Source organism: Callorhinus ursinus, unplaced genomic scaffold (assembly GCF_003265705.2).
Source record: "Callorhinus ursinus isolate GAN/ISIS: 27379988/994484 unplaced genomic scaffold, GSC_fseal_2.0 scaffold63, whole genome shotgun sequence".
NCBI lineage: Eukaryota > Metazoa > Chordata > Mammalia > Carnivora > Otariidae > Callorhinus > Callorhinus ursinus.
The window spans coordinates 5,106,966-5,129,123 of NW_027397125.1; the positions used below are offsets into that span (position 1 = coordinate 5,106,966).

At 40.0% G+C, this 22,158-nt stretch overlaps 1 protein-coding gene and 1 long non-coding RNA gene across 4 annotated transcripts in view; both read left to right on the top strand.

Moving 5' to 3' along the window:
• The window catches only part of NEBL (nebulette), a 340,529-nt gene that overhangs the window by 167,772 nt on the left and 150,599 nt on the right, over nt 1-22,158 (top strand). For both annotated transcript variants that reach the window (XM_073885617.1, XM_025891866.2), the window contains exon 4: nt 8,871-8,978. In XM_073885617.1, the coding sequence (XP_073741718.1) occupies nt 8,871-8,978 (108 nt within the window). The remainder of the gene's footprint in view (nt 1-8,870; nt 8,979-22,158) is intronic.
• The window catches only part of LOC141371268 (uncharacterized), a 46,613-nt gene continuing 33,440 nt past the window's right edge, over nt 8,986-22,158 (top strand). For both annotated transcript variants that reach the window (XR_012376079.1, XR_012376078.1), the window contains exons 1-3: nt 8,986-10,815; nt 12,649-12,728; nt 17,917-18,068. This is a non-coding gene — a long non-coding RNA (uncharacterized lncRNA). The remainder of the gene's footprint in view (nt 10,816-12,648; nt 12,729-17,916; nt 18,069-22,158) is intronic.

Genomic DNA, 22,158 nt, shown 5'->3' on the forward strand with positions numbered 1-22,158 from the left:
GCTAAAATTTTAAAGTTATGCAAACTTTCTGGTATCTTCTACTAAGAAATATTCAGTTGGTTCCACTTTCCTCTCTGCTTATTTACAGGACACTGTCTCTGTCTTATGTGTGTTCAGTTTGATGGTCTTCGCTTGGTATTTTTTCATTGTCAGAGGAATTGAAGGGTAATGTCTGGGGAGGTCCAGACAGAGACTTCGGTCTCCTATTCGCTCTGTCACCTCCTCACACTCCCTTTCCTCATCGATGAAAATGGGCATTAAAATGTGTACCTGCTGGGATTTATCTGAGGATTATATAGGCAAAGCACTTTTTAGTTGTTTTTTCATTTATTTATTTATATTCTATTTCAATCCCCAAAAGACTGAAGGAGCTCCCCAGTGCAGGGGCCCCTGTGCTGAGATGGGTTCTCTAGCTATTTGGCTACTGTTAGTAAGTCAACACATACCTGTGGGAGTGGAATGCTGAGCACTCCTTACACATGGCAGCTGGCCTTCTCATCCTGGCTCTGCTCACGTGATACAGAAAGGGCTCAGGGCAGTGCCTGGGACGTAGAGAGCTCATAGATGTCAAGTGTTATTACCATCATCTCACTGATTCTCACAAAGGTGCTGTTGATACTTATGCTTATTTTGTACTCAAGGAAACTGAGGCTCAGAGAGATTAAGTAACTAGCCTAAGGTCACACAGCTAGTAAGAGGTGGAGTCAGGGCCCAAGACAAGTTTGTCAAAATCCTGAGCCTGAGCTCTTAGGGTCATAGGGGTGATTTTTAATTATAGGAGCTTATTGAGAAATCAGTTAAGATGTGCATTATGTATTTAGTGTACTTGTTAAGAATAAAATTTAGATTTCAACGTTTTTTTGAAAGATTTTATTTATTTTTTTGACACAGAGAGAGAGAGAGAGAGAGCACAAGCAGGAGGAGCAGAGGCAGAAGGAGAAACAGACTCTGAGCAGGGAACCCCATATGGGGCTTGATCCCAGGACCCTGGGATCATGACCTGAGCCAAAGGAAGGTGCTTAACTGACTGAGCCACCCAGGTGTCCCTAGATTTCAATGTTTTTTAAGTAAAGGAACTCCAAATCTGTTGAAGCTGGATGGTGAATATACATAAAATACTGACTAATCTGTAAATATCAGTAAGTACCTCTGTGAATGCGGTGGAAGGCTAATTTAAGGCTTAGAAATCTATGAATTTAAAAAGATTTAATGCTTTTTAATCATGTTTAAAAAGGTAATTAAAATTTTAATTCATTTAATTAACCATAAATTTACAGATTATGAGATTAATTTAAAGAAAAACAAATTCTCTTTTGAGTTCATTTGACTTAACATTTGTTAAAATTAACTTCATCTTTAAAAAAGCCCTTAATCAGATTTTCCTTTGTAGTTGTTTAATTCCCGTCTAGTATTGTGAGATTAGCCAATTTACTGCATTTTAGATGTTAAAAATAACAAAACTAGATAGTAATCAATCATGAAATAGTTATTAAGCTTTTAATATATGCTTAACACCAAGTGAAATGTGATGAGATAGAAAGAAGCATATGGTCCACATTCTCCAGTACTTTAAAATCTACAGAGCTATACACGATGGTACATAACTGAGTGCTAAATTTTGCAGATTGAACTAGGAATTTTGCATGCAGTTTAAAAATGATGCAATGCTCACAGTCCCCCCTTGAAGAAATGTAAAGTTATCCATCATGTCGTAAAAGATAATAAAATTGGTCATTGATTTCACTGTATCAGATGGACACTTTTAAAGTGACAAATAAAGAGCATGATAACATGAATCAGTAATAAATATGCTTGTAGATTTTAGGCTTCCGTTACCGTTTTCTGACAAGGTAAGCTGCATAAGAGCCAAATAGTGTTCTCCTTTTGCTTACCCTTCGGCCCCTGGATTCTTAGCCCTCTGGTTTGTTGTGATAGGCCCAGGACCCCCTTGTACTGCTACTGTTCCTCATTAATCCATATTTGCAATCCCTTTTGCAACACCCTTTCTCCCTCTCTCGATTTCTGTTTTTCCAACCTTTTTGCTTCACCTCTGCATTTGCCACTATAGCGAAACAGCTTCATTAAGATGAAGTAATGAATGACTAACTTAACTTTCTGCATATGGACGCCCACTGGCCAGGTCACTCACCACTTATGGGAAACACAAGTTTGGGTACCTCAGCTTCCCCGTTTGGGCTCTGTCCCTGCTTTCTTTGAAAATGCTTTATTGTAAAATATTCGATCAATACAAAAGAATATATGGAATATCCATGTAAGTTTTACAGCATGATAACCAAAGGATTGCATGTGAATCTACATTCCAATAAAGCACATGAACATCGGGACCAGTGAAGCTCCACTCACGTCCTTCCATGAGCAGATCTCACAACAACCCTGGATGTTGCCCTTACCGAGTTTCTTTCCCCCCTTTATGTACCACCCATGAATGTATTCTTTGCTTCTTTCCCCTTCAACAAAGGGTTTCTGAGATTTATACGTATGGATCCAGGCAGCTGTAGTTCATTTATTTTCACTCCTGGGTAATATATATTATATGAATGTAATATAATTCACTCATTCTCCTGTGGATGGATATTTGGGTTGTTTCCAATTTTCTTTTTCTTTTCTTTCCTTTTTTTTAAGAGAGAGAGTGTGCTCGAGCAGGGGGTGCGTGAGGGGTGGGCAGAGGGAGAGGGAGGGAGAGAGTCTTAGGCACGCTCCACACCCAGCATGGAGCCGGACATGGGGCTCGATCTCACAACTCTGAGATCATGACCTGAGCCGAAATCAAGAATCAGATGCTTAACTGACTGCACCACCCAGGTACCCCCAGTTTTCTTGATAATACAGTGTTATTAAGAACATGCTGGTCTATTGTCCCTCAGTGCTCGCGGGCAAGGGTTTCTAGGAGATGAGAATACAGCTGCTGGGCTGTAGGACATGCTCATCTTTGACTTCACATCCGCCTCTGACTTACTCTCCTTTTAGTTCGTTGTCCGACAATTTATCAGTCTCTGGTTGCACCTGGTTTCTTTCATCCGACATGGCTCCCTGGCTTTTCTGTGTTGTGGTTTTCATTTTTTTAAACATGTCTTTATTTATTGCTGCCTATTAATAATTATGGTATTTGCAGCATTTGGGGGAGACAATTTATATCTCAGAATGAGCAAATAATTCAATTTGCAGTTCTGTTTACCATTTTGCTTTTGAGGAGTCTTCCTTTTCAGTCATTGTGAGCCTTTTTCTTAAGCTGGGCCAGAACCACCCGGTGTCCAGGCTCTTTCTGTGCACTTGTGAGTGCTACTAGCTGATGAGTCCAGACACAGTATCACCGTGCACGTCCAGGCTGGCAGAAATGATCATATTAAGCAACAAAGGTCATTTTTGAAATTTAGTGGGAAGGACAAAGCTAATATTTGCTAGTGACCTTCTGCAGGCATGTCCTTGCTTGATGCTTTCATATGGTAACTTTAACCTCCCAAACATTATGTAGCAAATTGCTCTTTTTCTCCTTTCCCGTTTTCTGTTTTATAGCTGAGGATCAGGAGCGATAGAGAAATTGAACAAATAAAGATCACAGGACAGAATTAAGGTTTAAATTCGGGTCTTTTGGTTCTTAACGTAGGGTTCTAACCTGTAGTACAGGAAGACAGATGCGTGCGTGCGTGTGCGTGTGTGTGTGCGCGTGCACAGCGTGTGTACATAACATGTCACTATAACATCGCATACAGCATTTGAAATACATTTCTAAGTTCCTTCTGAAGAAAATATGTCAAATCAAATTGCCTATTGTGTGTTTTTCTTACCTTTGACTTTACGAATGCATTTTCAGAGTGCCTTTGTTCAGTCTTGAAGAGATGAGCCGAGAGGGCGCTAAGACTGCATTACTTTCCAGCTGTGGTTCATTCTTTTCCTAAACTCCTAGTGCATCTGAGTTCTTTCCTCCCTCCTCCTGCATCCTTCCTGCCCTGCACTGACAGGAGTACACAGCTCCCCGGGTCGGTCTTCTGGGGAGGCCAGGGTCTGGGGCTGGGCCCAGGAATTCTCTGTCTTCTGTGGTCCTGGGATGGCTACTAGTGGGCCCTTGCGGGGGGAGAGGGGCAAAATTGCCTGCTCCCTAACTGGTCTCCTGCTACTCTCCTGCTCCCCTCCAGTGGGTTAGTGCCTGTCAAACCGGAAGTCCGGTGTGTCCCTGCCCTGCTTACAGCCCTCCCCCCTCAGGTCCTACTGAGATGCCACCTTCTCACTGGGGCCTTCTCGGACCGCCCTACCTCACAGGGCAGCATCCCTGACCCTTCTCGTCTCATCTTCTTGCTTTGTTGCTCTCTTAGTACTCACCACTAACATACTGTTTATTCAGCTTCCTTAGGTCTTGTGTCTTTTCCGTCTCTCCCACTATAATAATGTGAGGGCCAAGAGGGCAGAAATCATGACTGTTGTCTTTGCTGCATCCTTCCCACAGCTGGAACGGTACTTGGCTCATAGTAGGTGCTCAATAATTATCTGTTGAATGAACAAAGGATTGAATGGGTGTACATTTGAGGGGATTCCAAAGAATGACATTCCTAAGATATACGGCCATTGTTATTCATGAAACCGTCATGAAATGCTTTTTAACAGGAGAGTAGGCAAGGGGCCAGAGATGATCATTTTCTATCCAGTGCTGAAGTATAAGGGAAGAAAAAGCATTTTTGCTGGGGAAAGAGCTGGCGTTTCAAAGGGCAGCCATATATGAGGCTCAGTGAATACTTGAGTTAATGTTGACAAAGTTAATATAGGACAGCACTGCGTGTTGGTGTCACCCCAAATCCACATATAGAAACCTAATCCTCAACGTGATGGCATTTGGAGGTGAGGCCTTTGGGAGGCAATTTGATCATGGAGTCTCTTGTAGAGGAGACCCTAGAGAGCTCCCCTACGCCTGCCATCATGTGAGGACACAGTGAGGAGGAGATGCCATCTGTGAACCAGGAAGCAGGCTCTCACCAGACCCCGACTCTGCCTGCCCCTTCGTCTTGGACTTCCCTGCCTCCAGAACCATGAGAAATAAATTCCTATTGTTTATAAGCCCCCCAGGGTATGGCATTTTTGTTGTAGAAGCCCAAATGGAGAAGTACTCTGGCTAGCAATTTCTTTCCCCAGTCTGATCTACATTTGTGTTCCTTAGCTTAATGTCCTGGTCTTCCCCTGTCTGCACACCCCTGTCCCCACCAGATGCTCCTACCAAATGGAACCATGTCCCAGGCCCTGTATTTGCAGTTCCTCTCCTACCTCTGGAACCGGGCCTCTCTGCTTTCACCCCTCTCCTTTCTCTTTCTCTTCTCCCTCCCTTCTTTTTCTTCATCATTTGTTAATCAGCTCCCTTGGGCCACATGGCTATGCTGGGTTTTGGAATTAGAAGGATTGCTAAGACTTTGCCCCTGTCCCTGAGTTCTGTGTGTTCTAGAGCGGGGGACTGTGACAGCACTGTAAGCAGTTCAGGGTGATAACTGCTCTCATAGGCGGGTGAAAAGCTCTGGGGGTCCAGACTGGGAGGAGGCCAGTCCAGCTCACAGAGGAGTGTCACTGGTACTGAGCTTTGATGAATAAACGAATTATGCTTCCCATGGGCTCAGCGTAGGGAGCAAGAGGGAGGGAACATTCTGTCAGTGACAGGGAACCCCCAGTAGCCTTAGGAGAATGCTCTTCATCCAGTTCTTACAGATTTGCACAGTGTGTGGTGTGACTCTTGGCAAAGACAGATTGTCACTCAGCACCTGCACAGATAGGGTTCAGAATTCATCTCCACCTGTATGATCACTAGATGACATATCCGAGGTGCTATGTAGGGGTCTGATCATTGGCACAAATCCAACAACAAAAAAATAAGTTTCTGTTCTGGAGTAGTTTGAGTAAAATTTGTAAGTGTAAACTACTGGCTAATTCTTAATCTTTTTTGCTTTGTTAGCTGTAATCTTCCTTATTATTATAGAACTGTTCCCTTTAATGTCTCATGACAAATATTAGATGATCCTTTCACATCAAGCAAAACCAATATAAGGCTGGCAATGCTGGGAATTTGCAGTCCCTTATTCTTTCTAAAGTTCTTTCTGGTGTTTTCTCTCATCCAGTCTCTACAGATCTGTTAGTTAGGAAGTTGCTAGAATCTCTAATTAGAGAGGAGGAAACTGGCTCAGAAAAGCTGAGGTGGCTGGCAGGTGACAGGGAGGGGATGAGAATCCTAGGTTCTTGTCCACTAAAGCTGTGCTTTTTCCAAGATAGAAACCACTGTTTTTTTGTAAACTATTAAATCTTGTATCACAGTAGGAAGAATCAGTGGAGAAATTCACACGTTCATGTTTACTGGGAAGCTTGTACGTGTGTAAACATTCTGGGCATGGTGAGAGTAGGTTGTATTAATCAGAATTCTTTGGGTTATAAAGGGAGAGACAGATGAGCTCACTAACTGATAAACCTGGCGGCTGATGAAGACTTCCTCGAGATCTCTTGCTTTGCTTGCCACGGTGTTGGCTTCGTCATTATTGGGGGGTGGCTGGATGACCATCAGCGGCCTCAGTGTTACAGCCTACTGAATTAGCCAGAGCTGGAGAAAGAGCACCCCTTTCTCAAGGGTTCCAGCAAAATCCCAGATCTGGGGCTCATGCACATATGCTGGATTATGGGTCCAGTGTAAGTCAATCTCCAGGCTCAAAGGTGCAGTATCCTTATTGGCAGGATAGGGTCGTGTTGGACACACGAAATTGAAGAGAAGAATCCTCTTGCCTCTGCCCTCTGATCTCTTTTTGACTGGCAAATCATCAGATGCAACATTTAAAATTAGACCTAAATAGAGAGGATGTAAGTGGGTGGGAGACAAGAGAGGGAGTGACTGGCTCCAAGCTCCCTGCATGCGGGAAAGGAGTCCTGGGCGGGTGGCCTTTGAGCTTGGCTGTGGATCCTGCCATTAAAAAGGATTACACCTCTTCTAAAACTCTGCAGACCGGTTATGAAGATGATTGTATACTGTTCAAAACTAGTCCCTTAATGAGACAAGCCCGAGTCAGGTGATTCTCCTGTGTTTTGCGGATGTGGGACAGACAGTTAAATTGTGATCATCTCAAAACCTGTGGCTCTGTAACGTGACGGGTTTTCTTTTCAGTTCGTGCTTTGGGAATTGCCGTTTAACAAACAAACAAACCCTTAAACTAATCCTCAAAAACTATATGATTGTGCCTTCCGTGAAACTGGTGTTCAGGTGTTAGAACCTGGCTTACGGATTTTTCTCCTCACTTCTTCATGCCTGTCGCTGTTAGAACCTTGTCATCTTTGCTACTTATTTTATGACTCTGTGTCCAGAGCTTATGTCAAGCGAAGCTAAATGGCTTCCTTGCTTAGTTGGGCATAAAACCCCGAGATGTGTGGGTGTGAGTATCTTCACTCATGCTGGGGGGTTGAGGGGTACAAGACTAATTTCATTCAGCACTTTCTGTGGGAGAAAAACTATGCAGGTTATTTGACCATTTATTTATGGAAATTTTAGTACTTTTATAAATTTAGATGAAAATATGGAGAGGAAATGAGATATTCTTAAGCTACCAGTGATGAGAGAATTTAGACCTTTCTATTTGTAGCCGTCTGGGAGTTTTTTTTTTTCTTTCAAGCTTTTCTGGTAAAAGGAAATTTTTCGGTAGCCCCAAGGACAACAATACCTGGGGGAATCGAGTGTTTAAACACAGACATGACTCAACAAAACCAGTCATTCTGTGCTCAACTAAGTGAACCTTTCAAATTTATACAGAAAGTTGCACTTACAGAATTGTATTTTTATCAGCCACCCGAAATGTTAGCTATTAATTTAAGTGCTAATTGGAGCCTAATAATTATGAATGTAAATGGGGAATTTGGAGGATTATGTGGGTTATTAAAACTGTGTTTCCATATTACTTAATATTTAGATTTTAAAGAAATAAGAACAAAGTGCTGTAGTGTGTCAGTCATTAACAAGCAGCATATTTAACCGGTGTGACAGTTGTTGTCATTATGCTAATAATGGGAGATGGGGTTCTAGTAAGATTAAGCATTAGCAATTCCAGTCCCTCGAGGAAACTGTAAAATTCAGCTTCACTGGGTTGTAATTAGAAAAGAAGTGTATTTAAATACCGGAAAAAAAAAATCTTAGGTACCTCAGCACACAGTGTGCCAGGACCATGTGCTGGAAGTCTTTTAATCTCTAGGCGTGGCTTATTTTATAAATATTTCCATACGCATTTACATACTTGACATATACAATAGAGCATTGTATAACCATATCCGTGTGCTTTGCCTTACGAAATAGAATGAACATTTTCTAAGGACAGGGCTAGCTGCTGCTGATTTTGTAGGTATTCTTCCTCCATAGTGCAGTGCAGGTTCAAAATGATGCTTCGTCACTGACAAGATGGGCACGGGAGCAGATTCAGCTGTCTTTTCCCACACTTTTTTCTTGAGCAGTAGTACAACTATTAATGGCGGTAATAATAACCATTATGGAGCCCTTGCTTGCTTGCTCATGGTTAGGTATGTGTCTTAGGACATTTGATCCTATCCTTATGACTTATTACATGGCCTTATTTAAATATTGTTGCTCTTATCACCGTTTGAAGGATGAGACCACCGAAGTGCAGAGTGGTTAAGTGACTTGCCTAAGGTCACACAGTCGGTGGCCTTGCTGGGATACCAACGAAGCATCGGGCTCTGCTCAGCGGCGTCTCCCTCTGCCAGTTGCTGGTGGAGTTGTGACTGGAGGCATTGTCCGATTTTAGCTTCTTTGGCCCCCGACCCTTCCCGAGTGGGATTTGTGACTCCTCGGTTTACTTTCCTTTTCGTTCTTTTGTTCTCCTGCCTTCTGTTAGGTCAAGTACAAAAGAGATTTTGAAGAAAGCAAAGGGAGGGGCTTCAGCATTGTTACGGACACTCCTGAACTACAGAGGCTGAAGAGGACTCAGGAGCAAATCAGTAACGTAGGTGACTGCTTGTTCGGTGATGTGATCACCCTGGCTCGTGTGTCTGGATGGGAGAATGAGATTGGGACGTGGAAGTGTTCTTGGTGCTACAGAGTGCAAGCAGTGCTCGGCATGCTCCTCGACTATGCCAGGTGCAATTGTTAGATTCCTTCCCTTTGATTTCGTCACAGTTATCTAGAGCCTAACGCTTTCGTAGCAATGACTACGTTTCTGAATATATACTTAATTTATTTAATTACAGTGATTTACTAAATCATTTTCCTGAGTAAATCAATTTAGTTAAATAAATTAAAAGTGTATTTAGACGTACAGTTGTTGCTATTAAAAGAGGTCTTGTAATTTAGCATCTTCTTCCATTTTTAATGGTCCTCAGATTTTGAATTTTTCCCAAATGGGGCTTTTATAGTTAAATTTAAAAACCTGACAGTTCATTTTTTTCTTTTTTTTTTTTTTTGCTGGGGGTAATCATATAAAGAGTACATAGAAGGCTAAGTATCCTGAGAAATCTTATACTTGCTAATTTTGTGTATGTCAGGTTTTATACTTTAAACATATTTGTTGAAACAATGCATTACGTCTAATTTTGGAAATAAACATTTACATATGAGGCTACTTTGGATTTGAAAGCTATGTCTTGTTAAGTAATATATTTATCTTGAAAAAGAAAGTCGAGAGTAGCAGAAGTTCAAAACCTTTTAGGGACTGAAAAGTGTTAATTCTATACTACCTAAAGGTGGATAAATAGCTCCTCTTCACTTTTGTAATTCATGGCTATAATTATGTTTCTTCCAAAGTTTTATATGAAGTTTGTCAAAATGTAATTTTTTTTCAGAAAAATACCAGTTCAGTGTTAGGTAGCCAAGAGGACAGATGAATAAAAATCAACAACTGTGTACATGATATAAAAGTATGTGCAAATATGTGAGATTCATGCCATTTTTCATGAGAAATGTATTTTGTGTGTTTCTTGTACAGTCACTGAACTTTGTGTAACCTGATATTGTAAATGACGTAGCCCTAATTTCTAGGAAATGTTTAATTAGCAGATGGTTTACACTCACTGATACTTGGCCATCATCATTGTACATAATGACAATTTGGAGAAGAATTGTAGTATATAATTTGAGAAAGAATTATATTGGTGAAAAGTTCAAAACCAGAATGATGTGATGTTTAAACAACTTATTTAGGGAGTCGGAGGAGGCAGAGTAAACACTTTGTTTTCCCATATTCCCTAAGGTTTATTCACTGTTTGCTCTTTAAACGGACATTTTATTTTAGTAAGGACTTTTTTTTCCTTTGAAGAGAGAAGGTTGAATTTTAAGGGTTCATGTCTTTTGTCCCCTTGTTTTTCTCCCCATCCCAACAACCCACCAGTCGTGCATTACTCCCCTCATCTTTCTTCCTATTCATTCTTTTTTTAAATTAAGAAAACTTTTTTTGCTTTTCCAAGTGAGAGTTAGAGAATATTCCACCACAGTTACATAGAGTAACATTTCTTTCTTTGGATTATTTTTGGAGAACTTAAAAAGAAACAAAAATAATACTGCACAAAAAAAGTTATATCATAAATCATAAACTATCACAGAAATTTATTTCAAAAAGAACTAAACATTTCTACTTAAGACATCCACGGGACAGCTAACATAAGGATTGCAGTCAATTCAAAGGTAAGCCCTTTAATTTATATTCAAATTAAGTCAATATTCATATTTAATAAGAAGAACTGATCATTTCACCAACCTTTATCATTAGCAGGAATATACATTTTATTCAGTACCAGAAGCTGTTTGCAGATCCATTCTTAATTATGCAAAAAACCCTTATAACACAGGTACGTATAAATCTGTATGTATCATACATGTAGCAGTATATGCAAAATACCATTTGGATTAAGCCTATAATTTAGACAACACTGGTTCTTAAAAGAATATAATTTAGAGAATATCTTAAATTTTTTTTTTTTTTTTTTTTTTTGCAATTGTCTTATGTTAACACCAATAGCAGCCTTCCAAGTGGTTCTTTTAGCCATGATGAGGTGTATTCATGTTTGGGTAGCAGTAAAGAATATTGATTTCATAATATTACATTAGGGATTTACTCTTGAAGAAAGGAAACTTAAATATTCTGAGGTCTAATGAATTTACTATTCATTTATAAGGCTGCAACTTCACGAACTTTTTCCGTGACCTCACAGGGTTTTTCCATATTACTCAAGGATCTTTTTTTTTCTATAAGAAACTTGGATTAATCTGAAAGGTGGTACTTTGGTTTAGTCCAGTTTTCCACATTACTTTCAGATAAACCCAAATACTGAAACATGTGGGCCAAATCCAGACAGATATTTTTGACAGTGGCCTGGACTGTGTCTGTTTTGAGAGGAAAGGGGGTGAGAAAATGTCCAGACTGGTCTCCACCGGAATTTTCCTGCTAGAGAGGCTGGAATGAGCAGGCTCATTCCAAAAATGATAAGGCGTACGACATTTGAGCTACAAGTTATTATGGGTTGCTGTAGGTGGGTTAAGTCAGGGTCTTTGCAATCTTTATTTTTCCATTTGCTTCATTTTCTTATTTGTTTTGACTTTTGCTTACTTGTTTTGCTTATGTTATCTTTGACTATTGTATGGATCTTTCTAAGCTGTCTTTAATCCCTTTTGGACTAAAGAAAGTAGAAAGACGTAAAACTGAATTTAATGACACCTCCTAGGTGTTTGGGGTAATGTGTTGTGGATGAATGGGCATTTTTGATTGCTGTGTGTGTGTGAGTGTTATGAAATGTTCTCTGCCGCTCTCATATTCATTTGTGCGGGATTTGATATCATTTGGAAATAACCACTCAGTCTGCATCTGTTACTGAGATGTGGGATAGACCACAACCATAAATTTGAAATTGTGTGTAATGAAAGGGGTGAGCGTGGGTTTAGCCTTGACTTCTTTCTTTTGGGGTCTGTAATGACAGCATATTGAATCTGGGAGATTTATTAAATGCTGCAATTTAAAATTCTTCTGTTATATTACTCACTTTGTATAGCTGCAGGAAGAATAAGAAAAGAGGCAGGGTTTCAGAATTTACTGAATGGGTGGAAAGAAACAGAACTGGTTTCTAAAAAAAAAAAATTTCCACACAATTCCAGAAAATGTTTAATTGTGTCCTCCCACACCCTGCCAGAGTCTGGGGCAGAAATTCAGAAATGGCAGAAATGACTTAACATAGCTTCTCATTGTCTTTGCTTATGGATGTTTTAGGGAAATGTTCTTAAAGGACAAGGTACAGACTTGTATTGAAGGAAACTGTGTCTTTGGACATTTTCAAACACCCTCTTTCCTATTGTCCTCATAGCTCTAGCTTGTGTGGGTAATTGCAAAGGCTGTTTTTAATTCAGGTAGTTACCACCTTCAAGTTTACAAGCAGTGCATTCAAGGTACCTGTAGCAGGAGAGCGAGGCAGAATCACTGCCGACATCTAAGGGACTCAGTCCAGCCTTGAGAAGATTATTGATGTATTTCATTCTGCCTGTTTACACACTGATTTAAGCTGCACTTTTAATTAGCTGTGATAGTCTATAGATAAATTGTGAAATAAGATGGTAAAGTCCAACCCCAAGAGACTTTTACAGGCTCTGTGCTGTAGATAAAATCTAGATGTTTATTTTCTAATTTATTTTAGGTAATGGAGAAATATATGGAGGGGAAGGGAAAAAAAACCCCAGATGACAAAATCCTGTATTTTCTAGACCGACTGAAATAGTAAGTATACCATTATGTGATTTGTCAAGATTTGTATCTATCCTTGACTCACAGAGGAAGTGTGTGTGTGTGTGTGTGTGTGTGCGCGCGTGCATGCAGCGGGCCTGTGTGTGTTGACTTCAGTGAGAATCTTTAGAACCCCCTTTCCTTAGATCATTGGTCCACAGACAGCACAGACAATAGTATTTTCATTTGCTCTATATTCTTTCCCTTACCCTGTAGTATCTTTAATTTTGGTTATCTTTCCTATTTCCCAAATACCCTTTTTTACTGCCGTTTTCTATTTAGCATATACATTCATAAGACGCTTGCTTGCTTCACAAGAAAAGCTAAGATTGAAGCCTTTTAAAAAAATTATAGAGAAAAGAATCTCTGTAATTTGATACTGAAATGTAATTATTTTTAGTTTTTTTGATACAGCTATCTAATTTTTCATTGACTTCTTAGAATGCAAAATAAATTACGTGCCCATTAATAAGCTTATGTGGATACTGATGATTTAGTTCCCTGAGATTTTGTGAGTTAGCTTCCAAAATATTAGATTATGGGAGGTAAACATGGCCTAATAATTGAATAGCAGTGTCTATGGGCTATTAAAAGATTTGATTCAAAGTTAGACTGAGTGTAAGGGTGAGCATGAGGGTAGGGATGATTATCTAGGGATCTGGTCTCTGTTTGTAATTTAAATAAATCATTTTGACAGAGACTGACTGTGGCCATGTTCAGGCTGCTGATGGTGTGAAATTGAGTTGTATGGTGGACAGAATACAAGCAGTCAAGAGAAATCCCCAAAGGCAAAATTTGTTATGTAATTGGGTCAACTCATGCATGAGAAATGCATGCTGATTGTAAACTGGTGGCAAAATTATAGTGTATGAGGCAATTAGGTCTTATATAAACCCAAACAACTGATACGGAAGGATTTCTCATCCTTTTTACATTTAGCGAACATAAAAAGTTTTTGTTAAAAGGTGAGGGAGGTAAAAATGAGAAAGACATTCAGTGTTGACATAGAGTATTTGTTTATTTTGTTCCTTACACAAGAAGCATAACAAGAAGTGTTCCTTACACTTATAAGCAATGCAAAATTTATATGAAATCTTCTGATTTTGAGTAGTCAAGTCCAGTACACTAAGTACTTGGAAAGGAGAGTAGTATGGTATTTTTGATATGACTCATAACTGGGTTGATGAACTCAGATGAAATAACAGCTAGTTATTAGGTCAGTGGTTTAGATTTAAGCCCTTGAAGGCTAGTATTTTCACGGAGTGTGAATTTATATGTCACTCTAATGGACTGTACCTTATCTCCAACTTATCTCAACTAGTAACTCTGGTGTTTTCTCGAGTCATCGTGGGTCGGTAGCATTATCTTTAAAGCAAAACTCAAATATGTCCAAGAAAGTGACAGGGCAATAACACGTATTTCCTTATAATACCTAACACATGTATGAATGCTTTATTTGTTTCAAAACACTTTGACATACCCAGTCTAATTAGATCCTGTGAACAACCTCTCCTCAGGGAAAGTATTTCTATAAGGAATACTTAGACCTTTAGGAGAACAACATACGGAAAATCACCTCTTGGTCCTTTCTCATGTCCAAATCCATGGTTTCCCTGACACCTGGTTTTGCTTTATTTTTCCACCTAGGGCAGAACTTCAAAAGTTGATCTCTTCTTTTTATCCTTGGACTTTTAGCCACAGTCACTTAAAGAAACAAGTAATCCCAGACCAGTAATTACTTGTGCCTGGCAAGTACGAGAGTTGTAGCTCTAAAATGGCATTGTCTCAAGGGGAGGTGGGGAAGGGCCCCCCAATAAAAGAATTAACACGCATGACTTTTTTTTTTTCTTGGAAACAGAGATTAAGTATCCAGCTCCCCATTTCTGAAGATCCTTCTTTTGTGAAATCCCTTTCCCCCGTTCCCTTCTTTTCGCTTCCCCTGTGTTCAGGCCCTTTCTCCTGCCTGAGTTCCTGTAGGACCTCCTGATGGGCCTTCTCTCCTTCCAGGCTCCTTCTGCTGTTTTTCCATTGTATCTTAAACACTGTCACCGGATGAGTCTTTCTAAAATATCTCTTTCATCAAGACCCTAGTTATGAGTCATTAGGAACATCCCTTGGAGTGCCACTCTGCATAGGACCAAGTCTCATCTCCAAAGCTCCTTCATTTGGACTCTAAGGACCCTCCACGATCTGCTCCTGAATTGTTTTTCACCTTATCTTTGACTGTCCGTCAACACTGTTCCTCCATTTCTTTTAGGCCTGACCAGCTTACTCTTTTCTGGGCTTTTGCATGAGTCATTCCTCTTGTTTGGAACAATTTCACAGTGTCTGTAAATGACCCTGGACCCACACGCAGACCCCAGCTACAGCAATCTTTCTCATCTCCGAACCACAAGAGTTCTTCGCTCAACAGTGCCCTTAGCTGTCACGCCCACTATTTCACACATCATGTTCCATGGTTCGGTTTTAATGAGCATTTCTCTTGTTATGTGTTTTACCTCTTCAGCTTCATGAAGGCGAAGATCATCCACGCCTTTTTCAATTTATTTTTTGTATCCCTACGAATGCATATCATGGTGCTTTGTACTTTCTTGTCACATCCTTAATTTAGGCCCTCCCTGTCCCTTGCCTGGGTTGTGGGAATGAGTCTCTAGGCTGTTCTTGTCTGCCACAGTACTGCCTCTTCTCCCTCCTGAGCTGTTCTTGTGGTTTCTTGCAAGTTCCTAAAATGCACATTGGATCATGTCACTCTCTTCCTTCAAATCTGTCAGTGGCTCCTTGTTGCCTTTGGGATAAAATGCTAAACCTTTAGCGTGGAATCTGAGACTGTCCCTGGTTGATTACCAGCTGAGATCTCCAGCCTGGGTGTCCCTCTTGGACCCTGAGCCCTGTACCCTTCACGCTTCCACCTGGAGGGCTGTTTGTACCCTGTCCCTATCCATCCGATGCCCAGATGCTGCCTCCTCTTCCCTGGCGTTCTCTTCTTCTTGCCACTCTGGGAGTCTGCATTATGAGTTATCCCCCTGCTAGACTGAACTCTATGAAGAGTCAGGCTGTCTTTTTCTCTGTAGCCCCCGCGCCTGACACAGAGCAAAATCTGATAAATGGATGAATTAACTTCTTGGGCCAACATATCTTCTTCCCATGGCTTTTCACTGTGCCCAAGGCTGCTAGCTCTGTGATGGCTTACCCAGGACTGTTCTAATAAACACACCCATTTTGATGGCCCCTAGCCTTGTGTGCATTTCATCATATAATGGAGGTTATTACAAGGAGTTCTAATATTTCTAGATTTATTTTAATCAAAACATCTCTTTTGGATCTGCATAGATACACATTGATTTTCTTTCTTAAAACTCCCGATTCTTTCTGTAATTGTATCATTCTGTAGCACAGCAAAGTTGCCCAATAAATACTTGTTCAGTAAATGACTGAATTCTTTTGAGGGTATTATTTCCTCAAGTTTTTTTTTTTTTCTTTTACTTTTTCGGAAGAGTCTGCCTTACCATCCACTTCTCAGTCTAGGCAAATACAATATTTCCTAGGATACACACCACAGTAGGGTAGGGAACTAGCACATCCTTTCAACACAAAATTGCTAATGCTTAGAATAGTGCTTGACACATAGCAGGTGCTCAGTAAACATATGTTGCGTAAGGGCACCTGGGTGGCTCAGTCGGTTGAACATCCGACTCTTAATATTGGTTCAGGTCATGATCTCAGGGTTGGGAGATCAAACCTCGCGTCCGGTTCTGCCCTGGGTGTGGAGCCTGCTTAAGATTCTCTCTTTTCCCGTTTAAGATTCTCTCTTTTCCCCTCCCCCCACTCGCTTGCACACACTCCCTCTCTCTAAAATAAATGAATAAATCTTTTAAAAAAGTATGTTGAGAAAGTGAATGAAGCAGTAATATTTAAAATATTGACTAATTTTGCACATTCTTTCTCTTGAAACCTCTCTTTGCAAGACAGTTCTTAGCTTTTAAAATTGCTTCGAATCTGTGTTGCTTCATAAACACCTATTCTTCACTTTCTCCTATTTTTACTTAAATACTCAGTGATTTCTGTAGTTTCATCAAAAGTTTATAGCAGTATTCTCTCAATAAAGCAGGAACATTTGCTTTCTAATGTGGCATCTAACAACTTCCCTGTATTAGAAATCCAAGGACCGCCCCTGTTTTAAAATGTCATAGTTGGGAAATTTTTTTGGTGTCTAAGTACCTGAAAAAAGTGGGGCTTGCATTAGTCTGCTCAGGCCACCATAACAAAATACCACGGGCTGCAGGGCTTCAAACCACAGAAATTTAGTTTCTCACAGTTCCGGAGGCTGGAAGTCCAAGATCAAGGTCTGGCAGGGTTGATTTCTGGTGACAGCTCTATTCTTGGCTTGCAGAGCACTTTCTTGCTATGTCCTCCATGTATGTGCATGAGAGAAAGAGATCTCTGGTGTCTCTTCTTCTTGTAAGGACACCAGTTGAATTGGATCAGGGCCCCAGCCTTTGACCCCGTTTAGCCTTAATTACCTTCTTATGGGCCCCATCTCCAAATACAGTCACATTAAGGGCTTAAGGCTTCAGGATACGAATTTTGGAGGGACACAATTCAGTCCATGACAGGGCTTAAATGAGAAATGATCTGCATACATCATAGGTCATTTTGAGATAATTAAGTAACAAACATCTTGTAATTGTAAGCTACTATCATCAGCCAATTTCTTTAGCATAGGTAGATTATACCACCTATTGCCATCCCAGGAAAGTGTCTATATCCAGTTTTTAGATTTTTTCTATTTTCAAACTGAACAATTTTAACTAAAAAAAGGAAAAAAATTTCCTTCTGGGTCCTATTTCCAGTCCTTAATTGGCCCTTGTGAGCCTCTTCTAATTTGTGGTCTCGAGCCACGGTCATTTATAGAAACAAAGATAGTGTACAGTAGTAATTATGTTTTTAAGTTTTCCAGGTCTCGGTGGAATTATGGAGCTTGGAATATAGGTTTCACATGTCCTGTGCTGGCACTTTGGCCTGGACAGATGTAAGGGAAAAGGCGGGTAAAGGTGTGACAATAGAAAAGAAGTATTCCTACACCACTGGGAAAGCCGAATAAAGATGAGCTTTTAAAAAATGTTGCCATTTCCAGTGCATTATACAGATTAAAAACTTATAAAGTATCTGAATTTTCTTCCAGATTTTATTATACCTTTTGGGACATACCTACAGTGAGCACATACTGAATGTTAAAGAAGAACTGGCAATCTTACATATATATTTGTGGAGTCCCCAGATGCGACTGTCATTAATAATTAAGGCACATCATTATAATTTCAGAGGATTTTGCAGGTAGGTTTAAAACCTGTTGTTTTTCCAGTTAAGTGTAATGGTCACATGTCATTTTAACTTATTTTATCATGAATCAAAGGAGACATTATAAAGAGATTTAATTAGAACCCACTGGTAACCCAAGCCAAGTTTATACAATTAAAGAAAATTGCACTATTGGAAGTTAGAAGCAAGAATGTCTTTCTTTTTGTAAGCATATGCAGATATGTCCTCTAATTTGCATTCCATTTCCCTAGAAGAATTATGTCATGAAAATTGCTTTCCTTTATTTTTTGCTCGTTCTTTCTACTGGAGCTTCCTTTTTCTTTCACCATCGTCAGGCCAGCACTATAGTCTTTTTTGTCTTCTGTACGAAGTGATATGCAATGCTCTTTGTAAAAGGATATGTCTGAATTTCTGTTTGAAGGGCCTGTTGCTTTTGTGCAGGAGCCCCAGGCTTTGTTCCAAGGACAAGAAGCAAGAAGTGATGCTCATTTGTTTGTTTGTTTGCTCATATTTCTGATTGATTTTTCCTCTAGTGGCTATACTACCTGTTATAACAGAGTCAACTTTTGATTTGTTTGAATTCAGCTTTTGTGTCATGGCATTCTGAGAACAATGAAAGTGGCAGAGTTTGTCAGTTCAGGAAACTATGAAATAGAGTCGAGATGTAGAAAAAAGAATTAAAGAAAAAAAACCTTAAAACATCATTCTATTCTTCTTAACACGTGTTATTTTTGATAGCGGGAATTGACTTCCCCAAGACAAAGTGATGTAAATATTTGCTTTTTTGTGTAATTATGATGAGAACGTGGAGGGCGAGCGGCATTTCCTGCTCATGTTTGAATCTTCCAGAACATGGTGCTTTAACTACAGTGAATAAGACAGAAGTGGAAGTTGCCTTCACAGTTACCTTACATGGGCATGTGTTTGTTCTCTAAACATTTGCTGCGGACATCACGTTGCACCGGGCCCCGTGGATGGCAGAAAAAACGAGAAACCACGTTTTGCATGGTGTTTATGCTCTTGCTGCGGTGCATGAAGTGGCTGGGGAAGGTTGTCACCGGAGCAGGGGAGTTTGAGGCCGCTGCAAAGGTGAGAATGAGGGAAGGAAATGGTGTTGAGAGGAGCAAAGGAAAGAAGGAAGGACTGTGATAAAGTTTGGAGCACCTAGCGTCTGCTTGTCAGAGTGTCGAGGAAGACACCATTACTGAAATGTAGGTTGAGGCCAGATCGGTGAAAGAGTGGTCTTAGATGTTCAAATATGCATATTTTTGGTATCTATAAAACAAACAAACAAAAATCTCCAAAAGAAACCACTTTTGAAAACAAGTACTGACTTAACAAACATTTTTGAGTATTTACGAGACACCGGGCACTTTGCCAGGAGGTGGGGGGGATAGCATGAGAAATAAAGTAGATATGACCCCTGACCTCACAGAGCTTGGTGTTTACCCTCTCACGGGCATGCAGATAATTGCTGCACGGTATGATAAATGCTTGATAGAGGGAAACACTGTGCTATTATTGGAGGGATAACTAGCCGGCTTTGGGAAGTAAAGGAACGGAAACCTGGCCAATGCTACTTTAAAATAGTTTTTGAGGGATTTTACTGAATCATTTTTTTGAACTGTGATTCCTGCTGTTCTTTTGTATAATAGGTACCATCAATTTTGCTTTTAAGTTTGCCTGTCTCCCTCCAACTGTTTTCTCTATTCCCTATTTGCCTGTCAGTATGGGTGTCCAGAAAATATCATTCAACACTAATCAAGCCACAGATTCCATATAAAATGTAAAAAATGCATTTTTATAAAAGAGTGTCAATCAGCTTATTAATTTCAGGTTGGTTAAGAAGATCAATGTATAAATATTTGCATTCATTTAAAAATTCAGACACATGTTCTCTGAATTTCAGTTTTCAGTACTCATGAATTTGAAAAGTATTGAAAGTAAAACTATGACCATTTTTCTTCATCTCTTTCATACTCCCACCCTCTGTAGGGATAGTTTTGAATTAAAAGCTTTTCAAGACTGGGTCCCAAATATTGAGAAAACATTTTGCATTTAAAAATACACATGGGGGCACCTGGGTGGCTCAGTCGCTTAAGCATCTGCCTTCGGCTCAGGTCATGATCCTGGGGTCCCAGGATAGAGCCCTGCGTCGGGCTCCCTGTTCAGCGGGGAGTCCGCTTCTCCTGCTCCCTCTCCCCCTCTCCCTGTTCGTGCTCTCTCTCTCAAATAAATAAATAAAATCTTTAAAAAAATTAAAAAGAGACATGTATCTGAAAGAGTCATATATACACGTGCTGTGTATGTTTTGCATGCCAATGTCGAGTGTACATGCACGTTTGAGTGGAGAGTTACTGAAAGCCAGGGGTAAACACTGGTTTGCGCTGTTTGGTTTCCACCTTCAGTGTTCTTGGCCCAATCTGTGCTGACAACGAACCTCTGGGATATCCCCTCAGTGCTGTGGGGTCTTTTCCTGCCAAATATTGTTCTCTTGCAAGATTAAATAGCTGAATCAGTGTGGCCTGAATCTTGATCCTGCTGAGAATATTAAGACTCCTGCAGATTGTAATACAGATTAGCTGGTGAGAGCTCTGTTGGAAAAATAAAGTGAGTTTCCCTAAATGAATTTAACAACTGCTGTGAACCTTTTTGTGTCCTCTAGCATGAGTGTGTATGCTGGCAGTTAACCACTTATTTCCCTCATTTTCCCCAAAAGTTGCTCCTGCCCACTGTCTGGGCATTTACTGTAAACATTTTCATAACTTTATTTCACATTTATGTTTCACCAGAATAAGGCATTGAACATGTTAAAATGATTCATTATTGTTCATCATTATTTATTTAAGGAGGAAAACCATTTTTTTCTGAAATTATATGATGAATTTAACGTTACTTACATAATTAAACGAACCACATCACTGGCTTATTTGGAGAAAACTGATCAGCATGTTGCATTTTGATCATGGGCTTTATGTTATTGGTCGAAAAATTGCAAAATATTTAACAAGAGGCCGGAAGGACAGAATGGCCAAAATGATTTACATTGTTTCCAACCTCCATTCCATCGTTATCTCTGCTTCTAGGGTTAGATCATAACCTTTGAGGGTTCTGAATCCCACAGAGATTATGATGTGTCCCCTTAAATGAAGTAAACTAAAAATATCAACACCAATAATGCTGAACTTGAAAGCATAGTACACACAGATAACCTGGAAATGAGTAGTTGCTAGATTTTCTGATTGCGGTGGGCTTCTGGATAAGTTCATCGAACTCTTTTCTATTTTCGGGGACCCTTACCTCGCATGTGTACGAAGCATGTGCTCATCTGCTTAGGAGGCAGCCCTCCCATCTGCTGCCTACACGGTTCCCGTTTGTCTCCTGACAGCTCGAGTGCATGCGTGTGTGTGTGTGTGTGTGTGTGTGTGTGTGTGTGTGTGTGATTTCTCAGTACAAATGTCTGTGACTGATTTGTTGATGGCAGAGCATGACACAGTGGTAATACTGTTCACCTTACCAGCGCCATATTTACTTCTGCAGATCCCTCCATAGGTTATTACTGTGATTATTACTTTTAATATTCTGAAAGTTACATGATTAGTTAAATTACTTTTTTTTTAAACTTGTTGGCGTAAATGCACCAAACACTGGGGGTAAAAATGTACCGAGAGAAGGCACAAGAAGAAGGAAGTATGTCGGTTTGGCAGCCTTTAGCGTGTCTTCATAAAATAGCCTCTATTTTGCAGTTATCCCATATGAGGTGTTAGGCAAAGTACTACCTGAACTTAATTTCTGGATACTTTGGAATTTAGCTTGCAGCTTCACTGTCAGTAAAGAAGTGGGGTCAGAATGGAGGTCTTCTGTCCGCTAATCTGGTTTGCCTTTCTTTTTGGACACTTGACTCTTTGAGTCACGTTGGTGGCATTGTTGAAATTTGCAGTCCTTCAGAATTTGAATTTCAAGGTGCATTATAAAAAACAACTCTTAAATATTAAACTGTAAGCCCTCTAAAACATTATCAGTGGCTTAAAAAATTAATCAGTTCAGGCGGACAAAAATATTAATGCGTTATCCTTAGCAAATGTCAGTGGAATGTCCATTCCTG